This window comes from Elephas maximus, chromosome 8 (assembly GCF_024166365.1).
Source record: "Elephas maximus indicus isolate mEleMax1 chromosome 8, mEleMax1 primary haplotype, whole genome shotgun sequence".
NCBI classification, from domain to species: Eukaryota; Metazoa; Chordata; class Mammalia; order Proboscidea; family Elephantidae; genus Elephas; species Elephas maximus.
In genome coordinates this window covers 21,060,278-21,081,075 of record NC_064826.1, presented here as the reverse complement: position 1 = coordinate 21,081,075, position 20,798 = coordinate 21,060,278, and the positions used below count along the sequence as shown (strand labels likewise).

Genomic DNA, 20,798 nt, shown 5'->3' with positions numbered 1-20,798 from the left:
TGCTCAATGGAATATGAGCAGAAGGGATCTGGATCTCTTCCAGGGCTGAATCATAAAAACCTTTTGTGGCCAATCCTCCAAGTTCTTTCTCTACCTATTGTCTTAATGCAGACAAACAGAGAAACTTGGAAACCATGCACTGCTGATGGTGAGCCCCAAATTAATAGCAGTTGAGTCCCTGAACCACTGCTTGATTCTAGATTTAAGCAACTGAAGTGACGCTAATAGCTCACTTGTTTGGGTGACTGAAAATTAAACTTAATGGTGGCTTACAGTTAGTAAGGCTGAGCTGCCAGAGTTTCCCTGCCATGACATACATGATGAAACCCAAAGGTTTAGGCAGATAGGAATTTTGAACAGGATTTACCATGTGTAGCCACACACCAACCCCCTGACCATGTTCTACAAGAAGGCCCAGAAGACATGTCCTTCAGACGGCTCTGAGAAATGCATCAGAGGTCTGCATCTGCATCTCTGAAAAGATCTGTGGTTGCTCTCCTCTGTGGGTCAGGTATGAGTGCTGGGGATGCCACCTTTGAGATGAGCCCTCTCATCTCAATGGGGATGGCGATTCCGGAGTAGAAGAGACCAAGTGGCAGCAGTTAACCACTGTGGACAAGGAAGGTACATCTACTGAAAAGGGCAACAAGGCCATACAGACAATCACAATGCCAGAGAGCTTTGGTGATGACTAAGTGATCACAGTGCCCCTAGAAGGGCAATAGATGAGTGGCCTACTAGAGTACTGCTTGGTCTATAAAAAAAAAAAAAAAACGCCAAGTCTGGTGGTGAAACACCTGATTCAAGCAGCCACTGTGGACAGTCACGACTCTCACCCAGCTTTCAGATCTAAGACAATTCATAGACCCAGAGCCCCTGGATTAAGGGGGAGATCAAGTCCCCTAGAGGAAAAACCCCACACAATCACCACAAGTATGCACTGTAAATCTTCCTTAAAGACTCCCCCAAAGGAACTTGCAGTTACTTACTAGAGTGACTGTGATCTAAGGAAAATACTTGAATGTTCTGAACATCACTGAACACTAGCTCTGAACTGATGTTAATTCCTGGGGCTCTGAAAGGACACTGTGAATCACCAGTTAAAACTGGAGCTTACAATACTGAGATGATGCAGTTTTAGCTCGGGTTCAATTCAAAACAGGCCTGTTGCTGCTGTTGTTGCCAGGTATCGTTAAGTTAGTTCTGACGCATAGTGACCCTATGTACAATGGAATGAAACACTGCCCTGCCCTTTGCCATCCTCACAATTGTTGTTATGATTGAGCCTGTTGTTGCAGGCACTGTGTCAATCCATCTCGTTGTTGGTCTTCCACTTTTTCGCTGGCCCTCTACTTTACCAAGCATGATGTCCTTCTTCAGGGACTAGTCCCTCCTGATTACGTGTCCGAAGTATGTGAGATGAAGTCTCACCATCCTTGCTTCTAAGGAGCATTATGGCTATACTTCAATCCACGGTATATTCAATATTCTTCACCAACACCGTAATTAAAAAGCATCAATTCTTTGGTCTTCCTTATTCACTGTCCACCTTTCACATGCATACGAGGCGACTGAAAACACCATGGCTTAGGTCAGGTGTACTTTAGTCCTCAAAGTGACATCTTTGCTTTTTAACACTGTAACATCCTTTGCAGCAGATTTGCCCAGTGCAATGCTTTGTTTGATTTCTTGACTGCTGCTTCCATGGGCATTGATCGTGGATTCAAGTAAAAAGGAAGTCCTTGACAACTTCAATCTTTTCTCTGTTTATTATGATGCTGCTTATTGAGCCAACTGTGAGGATTTTTGTTTTATGTTGAAGTATAATCCATATTGAAGGCTATAGTCTTTGATCATCATCAAGTGCTTCAAGTCCTCGTCATTTTCAGCAAACAAGATTGTGTCATCTGCATGTCACTGGTTGTTAATGAGTCTTCTTCCAATCCTGATGCCTCGTTCTTCTTCATGTAATACAGCTTCTCAGATTATTCGCTCAGCATACAGGTTGAATGCGTATGGTGAAATAATACAATCCTGACGCACACCTTTCCTGACTTTAAACCACGCAGTATCCCTTGCTCTGTTCGAATGACCGCCTCTTGGTCTAAGTTCAGGTTCCTCATGAGCACAATTAAGTGTTCTTGAATTCCCATTCTTCGCAGTGTTAATCTGTAATTTGTTATGATCCACAGTCGAATGCCTTTGCGTAGTCAATAAAACACAGGTGAACATCCTTCTGGTATCACTGCTTTTAGCCATCATCTATCTGACATCAACAACGATAACCCTTGTTCCACATCCTCTTCTGAATCCAGCTTGGATTTCTAGCAATTCCCTGCTGATGAACTGCTGCAATCACTTTTGAATGTAGTAGGCTCAGGAGGCCTAGCTGGTCCATAGACCCACCCTGGGGTTATTTCCCCAGTTCCTGAATATGTAATTGGAACTGACATTCTTAGAAACTGACAGAATCTCCACATCAGTTCATGGGCCCATGATATGAGGACCACTGTAACAGGAAAGGGTAAGTGGAAGCCCCTGAAACTTCCATACCCTTCCAAGTTTGTAAACCAGAGCAATACTGCATCCCTGTGGGAACTGCAGAGATTAATGTCACTCTCAAAGACTTGAAAGAAATGAGGGTGGTGATAACTATTACTTCATCTAACTCACCAGTTTGGTCTCTGCAGAAGTTAGATGGATCTTAGAGACTGTGAACTATCATAAACAATCAAACGGTGACTCAAATTGCAGCTGCTATTCCAGATGAAGTATCTTTACCGCACAAACCCTGCACTTGATACGCAGCTATTGTCCTAATGCCTTTTTCTCCATACCAATCTGAAAGGACCAACACCATTCATTTGCTTTTACCTGTCAGGGCTAACAATATATCTTCACAGTGTTGCATAAAAAGATGTTGTATAACAGGGTGCATACCATTTCAGGAGGCAGCATAGGATGAAGAACAGATGGTACTGAAGAAAGAAGTCCAAGCTGCACTAAAGGCACTGGTGAAAAACAAGGCTCCAGATATTGATGAAATACCAATCGAGAAGTTTCAACAAATGGATGCAGCACTGAAGTGCTCACTTGTCTATGCCAAGAAATTTGGAAGACAGCTACCCAGCCAACTGACTGGAAGAAATCCACATTTATGCCTATTCCAAAGAAAGGTGATCCAACCGAATGTGGAAATTATCACACAATATCATTAATATCACATGCAAGTAAAATTTTGCTGAAGATCATTCAAAAGTGGCTGCAGCAGTAAACTGACAGGGAATTGCCAGGAATTAAGCCAGATTCAGCAGAGGATATGGAACAAGGGGCATCACTGCTGATGTCAGGTGAATCCTGGCTGAAAACAGAGAATACCAGAAAGATAAAACCTGTGTTTTATTGACTATGCAAAGGCATTTGACCACAGACCATAATAAATTACGGATAACATTGTGAAGAATGGACTTCCAGAACATTTAATTGTGCTTATGAAGAACCTGTACATAGATCAAGAGGCAGTTGTTCTAATAGAACAAGGGGATGCTGCATGGTATAAAGTCAGGAAAGGTGTGTGTCAGGACTGTGTCCTTTCACCATACTTATTCAATCTGTATGCTGAGCAAATAATCTGAGAAGATGGATTATATGAAGAATGTGGCATCATTAATAACCTTTGATATGCAGATGACACAAGCTAGCTTGCTGAAAGTGAAGACCTGAAGCAGATAAAGATCAAAGACTACAGCCTTCAGTATGGATTACACCTCAACATAAAGAAAAAAATCCTCACAACTGGGCCAAAAAGCAACATCATGATAAACAGTGAAAAGACCGAAGTTGTCAAGGACTTCATTTTACTTGGATCTGCAATCAACATCCATGGAACAGCAGTCAAGAAATCAAACAATGCATGGCATTGGGCAAATCTGCTGCAAAAGATCTCTTCAAAGTGTTAAAAAGCAAAGATGTCACCTTGATGACTAAGGTAAGCCTGACCAAAGCCATGGTGTTTTCAACTGCCTCATATGCATGCAAAAGCTGGGCAATGAATAAAGAAGACTGAAGAAGAACTGATGCCTTTGCATTATGGTGTTGGTAATGAATACTGAATATACCATGGACTGCCAAAAGAAAGAACAAATCTGTCTTTGAAGAAGTATAGCCAGAATGCTCCTTAGAAAAAAGCATGGGAAGACTTTGTTTCACATATTTTGGACATGTTATCAGGAGTGATCAATGAGACAGAATGACACAGTGCCTGTAACGATGGGCTCAAGCATAACAAGGACTGTGAGGATGGCACAGGACTGGGCAGTGTTTCGTTCTGTAGCACATGGCGTCACTATGAGTCAGAACCGACTCAACGGCACCTAACAACAACGTATGAAAGTTTAGTCAAAGAGGAGGACTGCGGCTCATTACAGATTTATTGCTTCTCAGATCCAAATCCACCCTTTTAAGACCTCTTCGTGAAATCAATCTGGGTCCTTTAAATATTTTTTTTTTCCTGTGCCAGTTTGTCAGTAGGACACAGGAGAGACACTGCAGGAAGAAAAGGTTTTCCTTCCTGATTCCAGCGTGCTCACTGGGCAGCAGCTTCTCCAGCACCAGGCTCCTGAAGCACTAGCAGCGTTTGTGGGACCTGCTCCTACAGTGCAATGACCAGCCAACACTCCCCACACCCAATAATGGTTCTGGGCCAGAGTGTCTCTGGTTAGTTACTGCTCCTTGTACCTGCTCTTTCTATATATTCTTCGGAGTTCTCTTTACTTATTATTAGCCAATCTCACGTTACTGAAATTCTGTTATAATTAATAATTCTTTATATTAAACTCTGCCTATTCAAATTACTGTGGTTTCTCTCTCCTGATTGGACCCAGACTGATACAAACACCATTACTCTTACAAAGATTCCAGATCTGGGGCAGGGAGAGAACAAGACGAGCAAGAGTCATCTTTTTCTTTTGGGGAAGCAAAGAAATGCTCTCAGTATAAAATTAAGACATTCTGAACATCAAAAGAATGATTTTAGTGGGAACTCTGAATCAATGATATTCCATGAGTCTATGACACTCCAAAAAGAGAAAACCAGAAAAAAATAGTAGTATTTGAGTCAGCTTTACAACAAATCCTCACTTTGAAAACAGGTGATTAAACAAAAAAGAATTAAGATTTATCCTACCTTTCTAGTAGGAACTAACACATATATAGGAGAAATGACAGAATTAGAAAAACATCATTTTGCAAACCATAATAATTACTGATTAAGGCAAAGGCTATCAACTGGAATTTAGAACCATTAGGCAAAAGGACAATAGGGAACTGGACATTAGCAAAATAGCAAACTACAATCACACAAATTTCATTGGGAAAAACAAACTGTATAAATGGAAGGGTCAGCCTGTCATCAGCCTCATCCAGCAGTCAATCCTAATGTCACTAACAGAGGGTGAACCAGTGAGTATGTATCTTCTGATGAAATACAGCATGAAGTACCCAGGATGCATTCTAGCCAAAATGTTTAACTTGAATCCATCAAGCTTTTCAGCCTTTCTCAACCAGGGTCCTGACAAAGAATTAAGCCCCACAGAAAATGCTTTGAGTTTTTTCTGAATTATCCTAAGGACGGTATATAGTTAGTACTATTATTAATGCATAGAAAAGTATTCATTTCATACAAATGGGTGCTTTAGGACACTAAGGCTCAATTTTCTTGAGGAACCCTTGTTTCAGACAGAACTTCCAATAACAGAATATACAGAGAATAGAAAAACAAGCTAAATGAAACAAAGAGGAAACAACCAGAAAATCCAGAAGCGAGGTATTCTATAAAACTGGCCCAATCTCTTCAACAAATCAGTGTAGTTTTAAAAAAAGGAGAGGGACTGTGCCAGATGAACAGACAAAACAACTTAATACAAGGTATGGTCCTAGATTGGATATGGAGTTCGAAAAACTTTAACGGATTATTTTGGGACCAAATGGGAAAATCTGAATGTGGCCTGGGTGTTAGATAATATGAAAATTAACTGAAATGGAAAGATGAAGTTAGATCACTGAAAAAGGTAGCATGCAGGAGGGTAGGTAATATATAATTTCATTTGGGTTTTAAAAGTCTGAACATAATGTTCAAAGAGAAATATGTTCACAGAGAACAGGTTCTAAAGGGTTAACAGTATAGTCTCCAGATGGTTTGAATATAATTTGCTTGGCTGTATTTTCTAAATTTCTACAATACTATTTATTTAAAATAAATGATTAATTGAAAACACCAAGCACACAGTTAAGAACTTTCCAACAAACTTCTAACAAACCGAACACAACTTCAAACAAAATTTTGTTTTCCAAACAAAACAATCTACTGGTAAATGATGTTGTATAAATATAAAACACATTACTGAGAGGACTGAGCTGGACTATAAAGACCCAAAAACGAGATGTGGACTAGATAATCAGTTTAGTATCATCTAGCATTTTTTTAGCTCAGGGGTCAGCAAACGCTTTCTCTAAAGGGCCAGAGAATAAATATTTTAGGCTTTGCAGTCTCTGAGGCAATTACTGAATTTTGCTCTTGTAGCCCAAAATAATGGACATTGACAATATGTAAATGAACGGGCATAGCTGGGCTCTATTAAAAATTTATTTACAAAAATAAGCACCTAGGCTATAGACCATACTTTGCCCATTCTGTTCTAGAGCATGAAAAAATTCTAAATCAAAAAGAACCTAATCACATTTTTTTTTTTTTCCAGAAATGTGGAATTAGATAATCTATAACTGTGAGGTGTCCAAAGGTCCAGTAAAGTCCAGTAAAATCTCAAATCATTCCAAGTTGGATTTATTTTTAAGATTTATTTTCCTTAGTAAAATAAGTTTATACATACTTCCCTTAGCATAGCCCTTCATCAAGAGCCAAGAGTTCGTAGCATATATATTCTGAAGACCTGAGCTCAAATTCCCAATTAACAGTTAGGTAACTCTAAAGCCTGTTTCTCATTTATAAAATACAGATAACATTACAAATAATCAAAGGATTATTTAGAAACTCAAGAAGGACAGTTTCTGAAAGTATTTTGTAAAGTGTTATATAAACGTCAAAGTATTATCATTGCCAAATTTTGCAAAAACCATTTTGAACTAAAACAATTGGATCACAATATAACTACCATGGATTTCTGCCCCTTAGGAAGTAACTTAGTGTTTCCAATCTACTCACCAATAGAGATACAACAGTACTAGAGTAAAAGGCCAAATCTTCTATGATTTCTGTACGCCGGTTAGCTCCAATTCGCAAGGAACGACTATGTACTTCTTCGGGTAACACTGTAAGGATCTCCAGCAGAAAAGGTAGAGAAGTTACGTCATTGCTATATCTGGAAAAGAAAAGGGGCAGATACATCTGAAGTTATTCAGAGTCAGAAAGTACACGTGAGGTAACACTCATCAGAATAATCCATAACTACAAAAGAGGCATTCTCACTACTTTGAGGGGGAAAAAAAGTAGATAAAATCTTTTGGAAAGGTATCTGGAAAGATCTTCCAATCAAAAATTTCAACTCGTATAATCTTTGGCCTAGAAATTCCACTTCCAACAATTTCTCTCTCAGAAAAAACTCACATATACATTTGATCTTCATTATTTGAAGATTCCATATTTACAAACTTGCCTACTCGTTAAAATTTATTAGTAACCCCAAAATCAACACTACCTGCCCTTTCATAGTCATTCATGGACATGCACAGAGCAGTGAAAAATATAAGCTGCCCAATGCATGTATTTCCAATTCAAGTTGAACAAGGCTATGCTCTGCCTTCTTGTTTCAGCTTTCTTATGATAAATAAGTATCCTTTGCACAGTCTTTCTGGCGTCCCCTTTTCTCCTTCTCACATTTTTGTGCTTTTTGTTGGTGATTTAGCTGTTGTAAAATGTATTCGCTTACATCTCAGTTAATTAGCCTAATAATGTGTTTAGTGCTTCTTTGCTGTAAATAGTGCCTGGTATCTTAAAGCTTGCAAGTGGCCATCCAAGACACAACTGTCCTCTATTCACCTGCAGCAACAAAGGAGAGTCAGGAGTAGGAGGAGGATATGGGATGTGTGGCTAATAACAACTGACTCATCTGCCACAAGACCAGCAAGAACTGGATGGTGCCCGGCTACCATTACTGAACTTTTTGATCCCAGATTCCATAGAAGAATCCTGATCAAAAGGGGAGAAATGCAGAACAGACTCTGGACATTCTGGAACCAGGGAGGGTGGATGAACCCCTGAAACTACTGCCCTGAGAAAATCTTGAAACTTTAAACCAAAAATATCCCCTGAAGTCTTCTTAAAATCTGAACAATACTTTAGCTTAACTAGTAAAAAAGGTCTGTCTTGAACATTGTGTTCTTTTAAGAACTATCTACGTGGGATCAAATTGACAACAGCAACTTGAAAGATTAGACAGGAGCCTTATGGGGCAATGAGTTCATGTTAAGGAGGAACAACTCAGAAAGGAGGGTAAGAATGGTTGTACAACTCTAAAAATGTAATCAGTGTCACTAAATTGTACATGTAGAAATTGCTTAATTGGTATATGCTTTGCTGTGTATATTCTCAACAACAACAACAAAATAAATAAAATTTGGGAAAAAACTAATAAAAAAAAGAGCCCAGGCTTAGTGCTAAAGTGCTGTCTAGCGTTCCTAAGCATAAGAAAGCCGTGATGTGTCTTATGGAGAAAATACAAGCATTAAATAAGCTTTGTTTAGGTGTGAGTTATAGTGTTACTGGCTGTGAGTTCAATGCTAGTGGAATATTTTAAATAAGGTGTCTTTAAACATCAACACACACAAAACAAGGTTTGTATTAATCAGTTGATGAAAATGCTGTGACGAGAGGCTGGGAGAAGCCTCACCCTGTTATTTGCCCTAGGAGCTCACTATACACTAACTCAGTGTTCACGCCGATTTTACAGAAGATGACTACCGTAAATAACAAGAGCCAACTCTACATGCAAAGATAAGCATCAAAGATATTCACTGCAGCACTTTTTTATAATAGCGAAAACATACATGTTCTCCAAAATTAGGGTAAAAAGGATTATAAACAGCTGTACAATAAAACATATGCAGCCATTATAATAAATGAGATATCCGTATATCATAACATGAAAAGATGTCCACAATCTATTAAATGAAAAAAGTATATTAAACATATTACATATGGGTGAACAAATAAATAGGTACATGAAGAGTAAAATTAAAATGTGTGTATCTATTCATGTATTTATTTACTGGCTATCTATTCAACCACTGACAGTGGTTATTTATGAAATACAGGAGTAGGGGGAGAAGAAGGTGTGCACTTTTTACTAGAAAGCTCCCATACTACTAAAATTTTTTCAATAAGCATGTTAATTTTTAAATTAAAAAATTTTTTAAACAAAAAATAAATTACCCATTAAAGGCTTTAATAACATACTTAGGCTTGGAGGTGAAAAGATCATCTACTTTATTAAAAAAATAATTTTCCAACCAAATACCAAAATGCAAGCAGATATCAGATTATTTTGCCAAATCAAAAAACCAAACCCGCTGCTGTTGAGTCGATTCTAACTCACAGTGACTGTACAGGACAGAGTAGAACTGCCCCATAGGGTTTCCAAGGAGCAGCTGGTGGATTCAAATTGCCAAACTTTTGGTTAGTAGCCGAGTTCTTATTCAAAGTACCAGGCTTCATGTATCTAAAAACAATACTGTCTCTATGATGGATATGAAAGAAATAAAGAAAAAAATTAGTAAGAACAACCTTCAATTTAACATAATTTTAAATATTCTGACAATATTTTCCACAGAAATGCCAATATGCCAGTTAGTGGGAATAAAACACAAGGCAACTGCTACTGTTAATTCAGGGGAGATGGATTAGAAATTATGAGGGTCTTTTACATCCCACATAAAACAGTATTTAAATTTTTAAATGACTTTCTTTTAACCTAACAAAGATTAATATATAATTCTACGTTGATTGTTCAGGGAAGTAAGTCCAAATATCTGGCTGCTGCTAACAAATTTCTCCGTTGAAGTTAACGGTAATTCCAAATGCTAGTATACAATCAATACAAGTTACTTACTTTTCCACCAATGTTTGTACACATCCCTTCCAGGAAGGCATCTGCAGGGCAAGGTCTGCTATTGCTAAAGCCAGCTGAATAAAAAGAAAAGAAATTAAATAAATGAACACAAATAGGGTTACCATCAATATGGAAAGCAAAGAAACTAAATTTCTTCCAAAATATATGACAACTAAGATTGCTCCTCAACCCCCCAACTAAACATATACTGGAAACCCTTCTGGCTAGCCACAAACTGCTGAGATTTTGATGCCAACCTTAAAAATCAAAAACAAGAAAACATCAACAAAATGTCTGAAAGAATATAGATTTTCCTCAGAAACTACTAATATTTACTTTTATTTGGCAATACTATAGAACTTCACGGACAGTGATTATAATTTGCCAAAGGCCAAAGCTACTGACAAGGTTAGACCTCTGACTCACTCCTCAAATAATGGGTTGCCATTCCCTCTTCTTTCCATTTCTCATCTTGAAGCCTCAGGCAAAAGTCTCCTCTTCAAGGGCACTTCTGTGCCAGGCAGAGATCATACCTGAGTATGTATTCACTGAAGCTTCCAGTTTTCCTCTCTAACATATCTCCCTATCTAAGGGTAAGGCCAGATGCTCTAGTCCACCCTGCTTCATCCATGAAACTTGTATTAGTCAATCGGCCCAGAAAGGATTCAAAGAAAAGGCAACTATGGCAACCTTTGACCCAGCAGAACACAGTATTTTTATCATCTGCAATTTTAACAGCAGGGACACATGTGTGCCTGTGAAAACGTGCACTTACTCCCCAAGTTCCCCACCCCCACTTTTCGTATTTCAGTTAGTTTGAAACCAAATCACCTTAGATTAACACAAAAGCTTTAAATTTTCACTTTCTATCCACTCGTAAGTTTACAGCAATGAGTCTGTAATAAAGCTGTTACCATTACCTCACATGGCCTAGAATGTTAATCAATATAACCTTGATAATCCAAATTTCCCTAATGAGAAGCACAGGATTTACCTGTGTTACAATGACAGGTGACAAATCTTTCAAGTTCTGGATATGGGTTAGCAATGAGTCCCGTAAAGAGGCATGAGAGTCCGTGGGGAGCTCATAAAATGAGGTCTGAATCTTCATTTTCATGGTCTGTGCGGCAAAATAGCACGATTCCACATCCTGCCGGATCTGCAACAACTGGTCTGAAATTTCCCATGCGTGAACCTGCAAGCAGATCAGAAAAAGGTGTCTTAAAGACTCTCTTCTGAATAATTATAACGCCATACAAACAACCTCAACGCATAAACATTTTAGACCAAAGTACAGAAAGAAAAATCTGACAAACCAGGTATTATTCACCAATTCAGCCAACTACAAATTACATTGTTATATAGACTCTGTTCAACAAAACCATTACCTAAAATCTTCCCAACTCATTTGAGGAAGACATGAGAGTTATCAACTGATCATAAGATCTAATGTTACTGATTAGAATCACTAATTGTGTAGGGGAGAAGGATATGAAGAAGATGTTCCAAAAGTTTCTACTACTACCTAAAATACCGCTGTATGACTTCCAACCCTAATCTACGGGATGGATGTTTTGTCTCTTTTTCCACTTAAATAAGCTTTATTCACTCTGAGAATTGAGTCTGGATGCTGTTTTAATTATCTATGAGCAGGAAAATGTATTTCATAGTGGTCTCAACAGGACCACATTTCAATCTCTAGTTCCTAAATAAAACAGCAGAAAAACAATCTTGCCTCAAAAGTGAATATTTCACGTACTTCAATTATTTTCTGATGTCTTTATATTTGACAAAGTGCTACACATCCTACTAAAATCATTTTCACAGGAAAAAATAAACTTACCAATGGAAATAACAAAAAGAACAAAAGCATAGAATTTGGTCTCTAACAGCTAGTCAAAATTATATCCTATTTTGAAAGACAACTTTGGGAACAAAATCCTGCAATACACTGTAGACAACTAATTAAGGCTGATAAATTCTAATCCAAGTCTACACCAAAATGTCTCTTCCTGGGAGAAGAAAGCTATCAGATTATTTTGCCAAATCAAAAAACCAAACCCGCTGGCAATTTCGGCCTCAAATCAGGAATAGGGCCAACTGTAAAGAGAAAGCATATGGACTTCTCTAGTCAATTTTTTTTTTTTTAGTCAATTTCTTAGGAAGACTAAGCACATCACAACAATACATAATTATTCTTCAAAATCTTTCCAAAGATTGATAAGCAGTAAGTCAAGATAAAGAAACAGGTAGAAAAGTAAATGGCCTGATGAATTCTTAAAGTAAACTGAAAATACAGACCTTAAATTTAATAATTTAGGTTTATTGACATAAACCTTAGTTTTCGATCCAATAAGCTGGTGGAAGGTAATCATAAAACATTAACTTTCTTCCAGATATGGTGAATTTTATTACTTTTTAAAATAAAATTAATAACAAGGTAACAAGATAAACAGTAAATATTTAATGAATTACTGCACTACTAACAATATCAATTTTCCTCTCAAGTAAAATTTCCAACCACAGTTGTTTTTTTTTTAAATTGCACTGTAGATGGCTTACAGAGCAAACTAGCTTCTCATTAAACAATACACAAACTGTTTTTGACATTGGTTGCCAACCCCTGGACATGTCAACATTCTTCCCTTCTCAACCTTAGGTTCCCCATTACCAGTTTTCCTGTCCCCTCCTGCCTTCTTGCCCTTAGTCCCTGGGCTAGTGTGACCCTTTAGTCTCGTTTTGTTTTATGGGCCTGTCTAATCTTTGGCTGAAGGGCGAACCTCAGGAGTGACTTCATTACTGAGCTAAAAGGGTGTCTGGGGGCCATACTCTCAGAGTTTCTCCAGTCTCTGTCAGACCAGTAAGTCTGGTCTTTTTTTAGTTAGAATTTTGTTCTACATTTTTATCCAACTCTGTCCAGGACCCTCTATCGTGATCCCTGTCAGAGCAGTCAGTGGTGGTAGCCAAACACCATCTAGTTGTGCGGGGCTCAGTCTGGTAGAGCCAGCCACATAGTTTTTAGCCATTCATTATCTAACCAGTAACCCAAGCACACCTACAACTTAATATGACATCAAAATATATTTTGCTCAGAGTGATATTTTAAAAAATTATAGCAAAAAGATTCTATAAAAGCTTTGGAATCTCTATAAATGCCCTCATAAAAACAGATGGTGCAATTAGACAACAAAACCAAAAAAACTAATGGACAACATTTATAACAAAACTAGGTAACAAGATTATCTCCAAGAACCCCAAAACACAAGCAGATGGGGACAAACTGGTGAAGTCTACAAGACCTGTGTAGTTTCAGCTTCAGTGAAGGTGGAGGCAGAGGGAAACAGCACAGTGGATCTAAGAACAGAGCACCAAAATAGCCAAAAGCTATTTACTGTAAGAAGCCCTAGTGGCGCAGTGGTTAAGAGCTTGGCTGCTAACCAAAAGGTTGGCAGGCTGAGTCCATCAGTTGCTCCTTGGAAAGAAATGGGGCAGTTCTACACTGTCCTATAGGGTTGTTGTGAGTCGGAATCTACTCGACGGCAATGGGTTTGGTTTGGTATTTACTGGAAAGCACAGGAAGCCAATCTTAGAACAGCAAATGAAAACAGAAGAGGTTTTGCCCAGTCTAATTCAGTTAAAGTCTGAAGAGGATGGAAGACTCTAGCCTCTGTTAACTCTTGAAACTGAATAGGCAGGGCAGGACCCCAAACTGAAGAGAAACTGCTATAAATGGGATAAAAATTATACAGGACAAGTATAATAAAGAAAAAGGAAGAAAATGAACGGAGAACAGAGTCAGAAAATCTCAAGACTTCAAACCATCATATTTAAAAACAGTAGCTGAAAACAATCAATCACCTCATACGCATGGACAATGAATAAGGAAGACTGAAGGAGAACTGATACCTTTGAATCATGATGCTGGCAAAGAATATTAAATATACCACAGACTGCCAGAAGAACAAACAGATCCGTCTTGAAAGAAGTACACCCAGAATGCTCCTTAGAAGCGAGGATGGCGAGACTTCGTCTCACGCACTACTTTGGACGTGTTATCAGGAGAGACCAAACCCTGGAGATGCTTGGTAAAGTAGAGGTTCAGCAAAAAAGAAGAAAATCAACAAGAAGATGGACTGACACTGTGGCTCCAACAATGGGATGAAGCAAAAATAAACGATAGAAAGCAACTTAGGTCAAATGGGATACCTAATTATAAGGGGGGAAGGAAAGGGAATAGTAAGCAGAATAACACCACTACAAGTAGCCAGAAGCAGATAAAAAGTTAACCTACTATTTTAAAATGACCTAAAAGACATTAAGGAAATGATACAAGATAGGAAGAACAGAATTGAAAATTTCAGAAACAGGTAACAGAACTTATAAAAGAATTAGGAATTTAAAAAGAAATCACACCTGAGATGAAGACTAAACTAAGAGAAACTTCACAAGAATGTCTAAACATACCAGATAATACCTTAAGACAGAGTGAAAAGGAAAGCTTTTAAAAAATCAAAAGAAATGAGGAAAGACGAAGATTCGTGCGAAAGTGACAAATATTGAAGAAAGGCAATGAAGATCTGACATACAGATAACAGGAGTCCGTGGAGGAAACAATCACTAAAAACTGTAATTCAACAAAATATTCCTGAAATTGGGGGGGAGGGGCATGAAATTACACATTGAAAGAGCACATCACATACTGAACATAACCCAAAATACAGGTAATACCAAGACACAATTTAACAAAATTAAAATACTTCAAGAAAAAATAAAATCATTTGGACATCTAGATAAAAAGAGCAAGTGACTTATGAGGGAGAGAAAATTAGATTATCTTCTTCTCTGAAAGGGATCTTCACTGGCAGAAGAAAATGGAATAACAAACTAAAGATATTCTAAGAAAAGAAAATGTGATAAAGATTTTATACCCAGTTTTTTTTTTATAAATGTAACAAACTTGTACATGCAAGAATTCAGAATTTACTGCTCCCATAAGCCCCTCCTAAACAATCTGCTGAAAAATGAGCTTCAGACAACCAAAATGATTAGAGAGAGTGAGACATCAATGAAAGGACTGGGGGTGAATATTAAACATGTAGTTATAAGGACAGCTAAGAGTAAATGAGGATTGAAAAGGAGAAAGATGGTATGTAATGATTACATGCTCTGACAGTGCAGATATAACTACTAAAGAATGTTTTCAGTAAGCATGTCGGTGACGATATCGTCAGTGCTGTTAGTCTGATGTTCTGTGTTATGTGTTAACACGGAATAAAGCAGATACTATTCTAATTCTATCACCCTTTGTGTCCTCGACAACCTAAATTCTCTGTATGGAAGGAAACATGGAGGTAATTAATATGGAAAACTTTTAAGTTAAAGACCTTCTAGTACTGAGTTTGTATGAAAAGTATGTGTATAAATTCATGAAGTAGTTTGCCTTTAAATAAATATTATTTATACACCTACTTACATATACATAATCTATATACACACATACATACACACACAATTTCCTAGCTCTACCCATTGAAAGCCCTGGATACGATGTCCAAACCACTAGCAACAAGCACTCTAGTGCCCAGGTTGTGGTTTTTAAATTAAATTTCCCACTAAAAGAAACCAGGGCTCCTTGGAGAAATGGCTGATTCCAGGCTAAAGCAAGAAACGTCCAAGATGAGCCTATGATATCTGTCATATCAGGTAGCAAGGAAGCTATCTGAGCCTACTAGAGTCATGTCAAAAAGTACTGAGGAGCCACCTTAATGAGGCTCTCAGTGGCCAAAGACAGGGCAACTTGAGCTTTAGCAAAGGAATGAAATGATCACATATTTAAATCCATGACAATTCCTAACGATAAAGAAAGAAAAAAAAAAAAACTGGTCACCATAGAAGACATGGTGACCACAATGACAGCACATAAACCCACTATCTTAGAATTCAGTAAATAAAGGGAGGAATCAAGCATTTATCCTAACTTTCCTATATTAATTGTGCCACTGGGTAACCAAATGGTAGATGAGGGAAGTATCTCTTCATACAAGTATTCCAGCAAATAAATGAAAAAGGAATAATAAATTTAGAATATCGTCATTTTGCAGCCCACAACTAATGCATCCAGGCATTGAGCAACAACAGCTGATTATATCACAAAAAGAGAATGAGGTACATTAAACGTAACCGTAAATTCTTTGCTACTCCTTCACTGAGGGGTAGGATATAGTTCCCCTCCTCCTGAATCTTGTTTGGCTTAACTAAAAGAATATGGCAGAAATGGCATTTTAAGACTTCCGAGGCTAGGTCAAAAGAAGCTTTGGAGATTCTGTCGTATCTTAAACACTAACTACTCTGAGGAAAGCCAACTGTCATGTAAGAACTCAAAACTACTCTAATGGAGAGACTTGTAGAAAGGCCCTAAGACTACACGGAAAAGCGTGAGGCCTAACTGAGTACAGGCCTCTGGCCACTCCCACCAGAGTGCCAGGCATGTGAACGAAACTGTCTTATAACCTCCAGACCAGCTCATCCACCAAATGGATGCCTCATGGGACAGAAAAATCATCCACTGAGCCCTGCTCAAATTCCTAACCTACAAAACTATGAGGTACAAGAAAATGGTTTTTAAGTCACTAAGTTTCGGGGTAATTTGTTTCACAGCAGTAGATAATCAGAACAGAAAGACATCCAGGTATCATGTGCTTCCTGATAAAAGAACATGATACCCCAATGCCATCGAGCCTCTGGATGTGACTACTAATCTGCAGGAAATACAGAGAGTACAACTGCATCATGACTACATGCTTAGCAAAATCCAGACTGTGGGAAGCTCCACAAGTCAAATAATTGACAGATAATCTATAGAGAGACAGAACCTGCAGGTTAAAAGACACTCAAACAAAAAAGCAAGACTCAACCGCAAGGTCAGGAATGCCCACTTGAGGTATAAAACTCAAAGGAAATGCAAAGTACGGATTATAATAAAAGGACGGTGGTTGTTCTCAGGGAAAGGGAAGCTGTTATGTTAAACAGGGAATAAGAAAGAATCCCAAAGTGGCCAGTAAAATTCCATTTCTTGACTTTGGTGATAGTTATAAGCACGTCCACACACAATAGTTTACTACATGGGTTTTGTGTGGTTTCCTGTATCTGTGTTTAAAAAATAAAACAACAAGAACAAAGGCAATATTGCCTATGAAACTGAACTAGTATAAAAAAAAAAAAAAAATTTTTTTTTTTTTTTTTTTAGTATGAAGTCTGTCAACCCACCAGATAAGGACCCTTGTGAAAACGTTCATTGTGCAGTGCCATGTTCTGCTTTAATTTGATTTGCAGAAACCAGCAAAAAACAAAACTGTATCATTGTTGATTATGTACGTTTCTTACTTAACCATTTCTATCTCTTCAAAAGTAGAAAAAAGTAAAGATCTCAAAAACGGAGGGCAGAACCAAAAAATAAAAAAACTATTTGCCTCTAGGGAAGTGATAAACTCAGGGATTGGGAATGTAAAGAAGATTTAGTTTTCAAGCACCTTTAATGATGTCTGAATACTTTTTTACCACATAAATCTGTGTAAAATAGAATCCTTTTTGTAAAAAAAAATTTTTTTTTAATAACTTTTATTAAGCTTCAAGTGAACGTTTACAAATCCAATCAGTCTGTCACATATAAGTTTACATACATCTCACTCCCTACTCCCACTTGCTCTCCCCCTCGAGTCAGCCCTTTCAGTCTCTCCTTTCTTGACAATTTTGCTGGCTTCCCTCTCTCTCTATCTTCCCATCCCCCCTCCAGACAAGAGTTGCCAACACAATCTCAAGTGTCCACCTGATATAATTAGCTCACTCTTCATCAGCGTCTCTCTCCCACCCGCTGACCAGTCCCTTTCATGTCTGATGAGTTGTCTTCGGGGATGGTTCCTGTCCTGGACCAACAGAAGGTTTGGGGACCGTGACCGCCGGGATTCCTCTAGTCTCAGTCAGACCATTAAGTTTGGTCTTTTCATGAGAATTTGGGGTCTGTATCCCACTGATCTCCTGCTCCCTCAGGGGTCCTCTGCTGTGCTCCCTGTCAGGGCAGTCATCGATTGTGGCCGGGCACCAACTAGTTCTTCTGGTCTCAGGATGATGTAGGTCTCTGGTTCATGTGGCCCTTTCTGTCTCTTGGGCTCTTAGTTGTCGTGTGGCCTTGGTGTTCTTCATTTTCCTTTGCTCCAGGTGGGTTGAGACCAATTGATGCGTCTTAGATGGCCGCTTGTTAGCATTTAAGACCCAGACGCCACATTTCAAAGTGGGATGCAGAATGATTTCATAATAGAATTATTTTGCCAATTGACTTAGAAGTCCCCACAAACCATGTTCCCCAGACCCCCGCCCCTGCTCCGCTGACCTTTGAAGCATTCATTTTATCCCGGAAACTTCTTTGCTTTTGGTCCAGTCCAATTGAGCTGACCTTCCATGTATTGAGTGTTGTCTTTCCCTTCACCTAAAGCAGTTCTTATCTACTGATTAATCAATAAAAAACCCTCTCCCACCCTCCCTCCCTCCCCCCCTCGTAACCACAAAAGTATGTGTTCTTCTCAGGTTTACTATTTCTCAAGATTTTATAATAGTGGTCTTATACAATATTTGGCCCTTTGCTTTTTTTTTTTTAAACAAAGGGAGTGAAGTTTAACATCATGCAGGAGTTAGTTGTGCATCCTTTCTGCTTCCTAAACAACCTGATGCACTCTCTTCAAGTCAAGAATAACTAGCAAAAATAAATTAAGTACAAAAAATCTGTTTGAAGACATTAAATCTTTCAGACAGCAAGGACCCAGAGGAAAGGGGAATGAAGAGAGTTCAGCTCAATATCTGGCTCCACTTTTACCCTTAAGGCATTTATTTGCCTATTTGAAAGCAACCTATACGAGGCTGAGAAGCTGAAGAGCGCTGGTCAATCTCCTATGACTGTGAAGATGAAAACTCAAATTCAGAGCCTGCCAAGAAGAAGGGCCCTGGTAAATGCTCCAGACTTTCAGTTGGGACCCCCAAGACTGAAACACAGCTTAGAAATCTGCTCAATCTATCTTGTATTAAAAGATCTGGTTTTATCAAAAAGACCTGCAGGAAGCAAAAGAATATAATCTCAGGAGAAAAACATCATTATTATTCCTTCAACTTTTCATAAACAATATCGAACATCTATCAAACAAAGCAAAACCAGGTGATCAAAAAATAAAAAACATAAGTAAGGAAAAAAGCAGACAATAGAAAGTAACCTATCTAGATAATGAGATTATCAGACAAGGACTTTAAAATAACTGTGATGCCTTAACCAAAGTGATACAACTTGGCATCGCCAATAATGTGACAAACATATTATGTGCCTCCTGATGTGAGGAACTGAAAAGGATAAATTATTACTTATGTAGTATTCTTATGAGGTAAATTCTCAATAAGATATATTAACACGATAGCCCCAACAACGGACTCAAACATACCAACGATCTTGAAGATGGCATAGGATCAGGCAATGTTTAGTTCTCTAACACAGTTGCCATGAGTCAGAGCTAATTTGATAGCAACTAGCAAGTATTCTTGCAAAAAAATGTTTAACCTGAATGTAGTCATGAGGAAACAAGCAGACAAATCCAAATAGCGGGCATATTAAAAATAAATAAAGGTAAAAATGGGCCTGGATTTGTTTATTAACGTTAATATCCTAAAAGAAAAACAGAAATACCCCATGGAACTAAAGAGACATAACAAAGAAGGCAATGCATTATCTTTGATTGGATCCTGCATTAAGAAAACCCATTGCCATCAAGTTGATTCTAACTCACAGCGACCCTATAGGACAGAGTAGAGCTGCCCCATAGAGTTTCCAAGGAGCACCTGGTGGATTTGAACTGCTGACCTTTTGGTTAGCAGCCACAGCACTTAACCACCATGCCACCAGGGTTTCCGGATCCTGCATTAGGGGAGAAAAAAAAACCTAAAAATCTATAACCTGAAACAACTGGGTGAGTTTGAATATGGACTGTATATTACATATTATTATATCAATGTTAAATTTCTTGAGAGTGACAATGGTTTTAGTTTAATTTAGAAGAACGTCCTTGTTCTTAAAACATAAATGTCAAATGTTTAGCGGCAAAGCATAATAAGGTCTATAATTTACTTCCAAAAGGTTAAACACACACACACACACACACACACACAGAGAGAGACAGAGACAGAAAAAAGCAAATAGGGGACTGTCAAATTGAGAAGGGTATACAGGTGATCACCGTACAACACTTTCAAGTTAAGAGGTTTTTGAAAAACTAAATAGTTGATTAATATATTCAAGGAATTAAGACAAATTCAAGAATTTCTACTAAGAAATGGATGTATAAAAAAAGAAATGGAAACTCTAGAAGTGAAAACTATAATAACTGAAATTAAGCAAAAAAAGAACCCAGTAATAGGTTAAACAGCAAATCAGATAACTGAGGAAAAGATTACTACACTGGACAATAGGTCAACAGAAAATAGCAAGACTGAAGCACAAAGTCAAAAAATGATGGAAAATAATGAAAACGATGCAAATGGAACATGTGGGACAGAGTGGAAAAAGTCTCATATACACGTAATCAAAATCCCAGAAGGAAAAGGGAGAGCATGGCAGAAGCAGTGTCTGAAGAAAATGCTTGAGAA

General features: G+C 38.1%; 1 protein-coding gene across 3 annotated transcripts in view; it reads right to left on the bottom strand.

Moving 5' to 3' along the window:
* Window positions 1–20,798, bottom strand: part of TNPO3 (transportin 3) — a 90,979-nt gene that overhangs the window by 50,759 nt on the left and 19,422 nt on the right. For all 3 annotated transcript variants that reach the window (XM_049893440.1, XM_049893442.1, XM_049893441.1), the window contains 3 exons: window positions 11,116–11,316; window positions 10,122–10,195; window positions 7,220–7,376 (listed from right to left, as the gene is read on the bottom strand). In XM_049893440.1, the coding sequence (XP_049749397.1) occupies window positions 7,220–7,376; window positions 10,122–10,195; window positions 11,116–11,316 (432 nt within the window). The remainder of the gene's footprint in view (window positions 1–7,219; window positions 7,377–10,121; window positions 10,196–11,115; window positions 11,317–20,798) is intronic.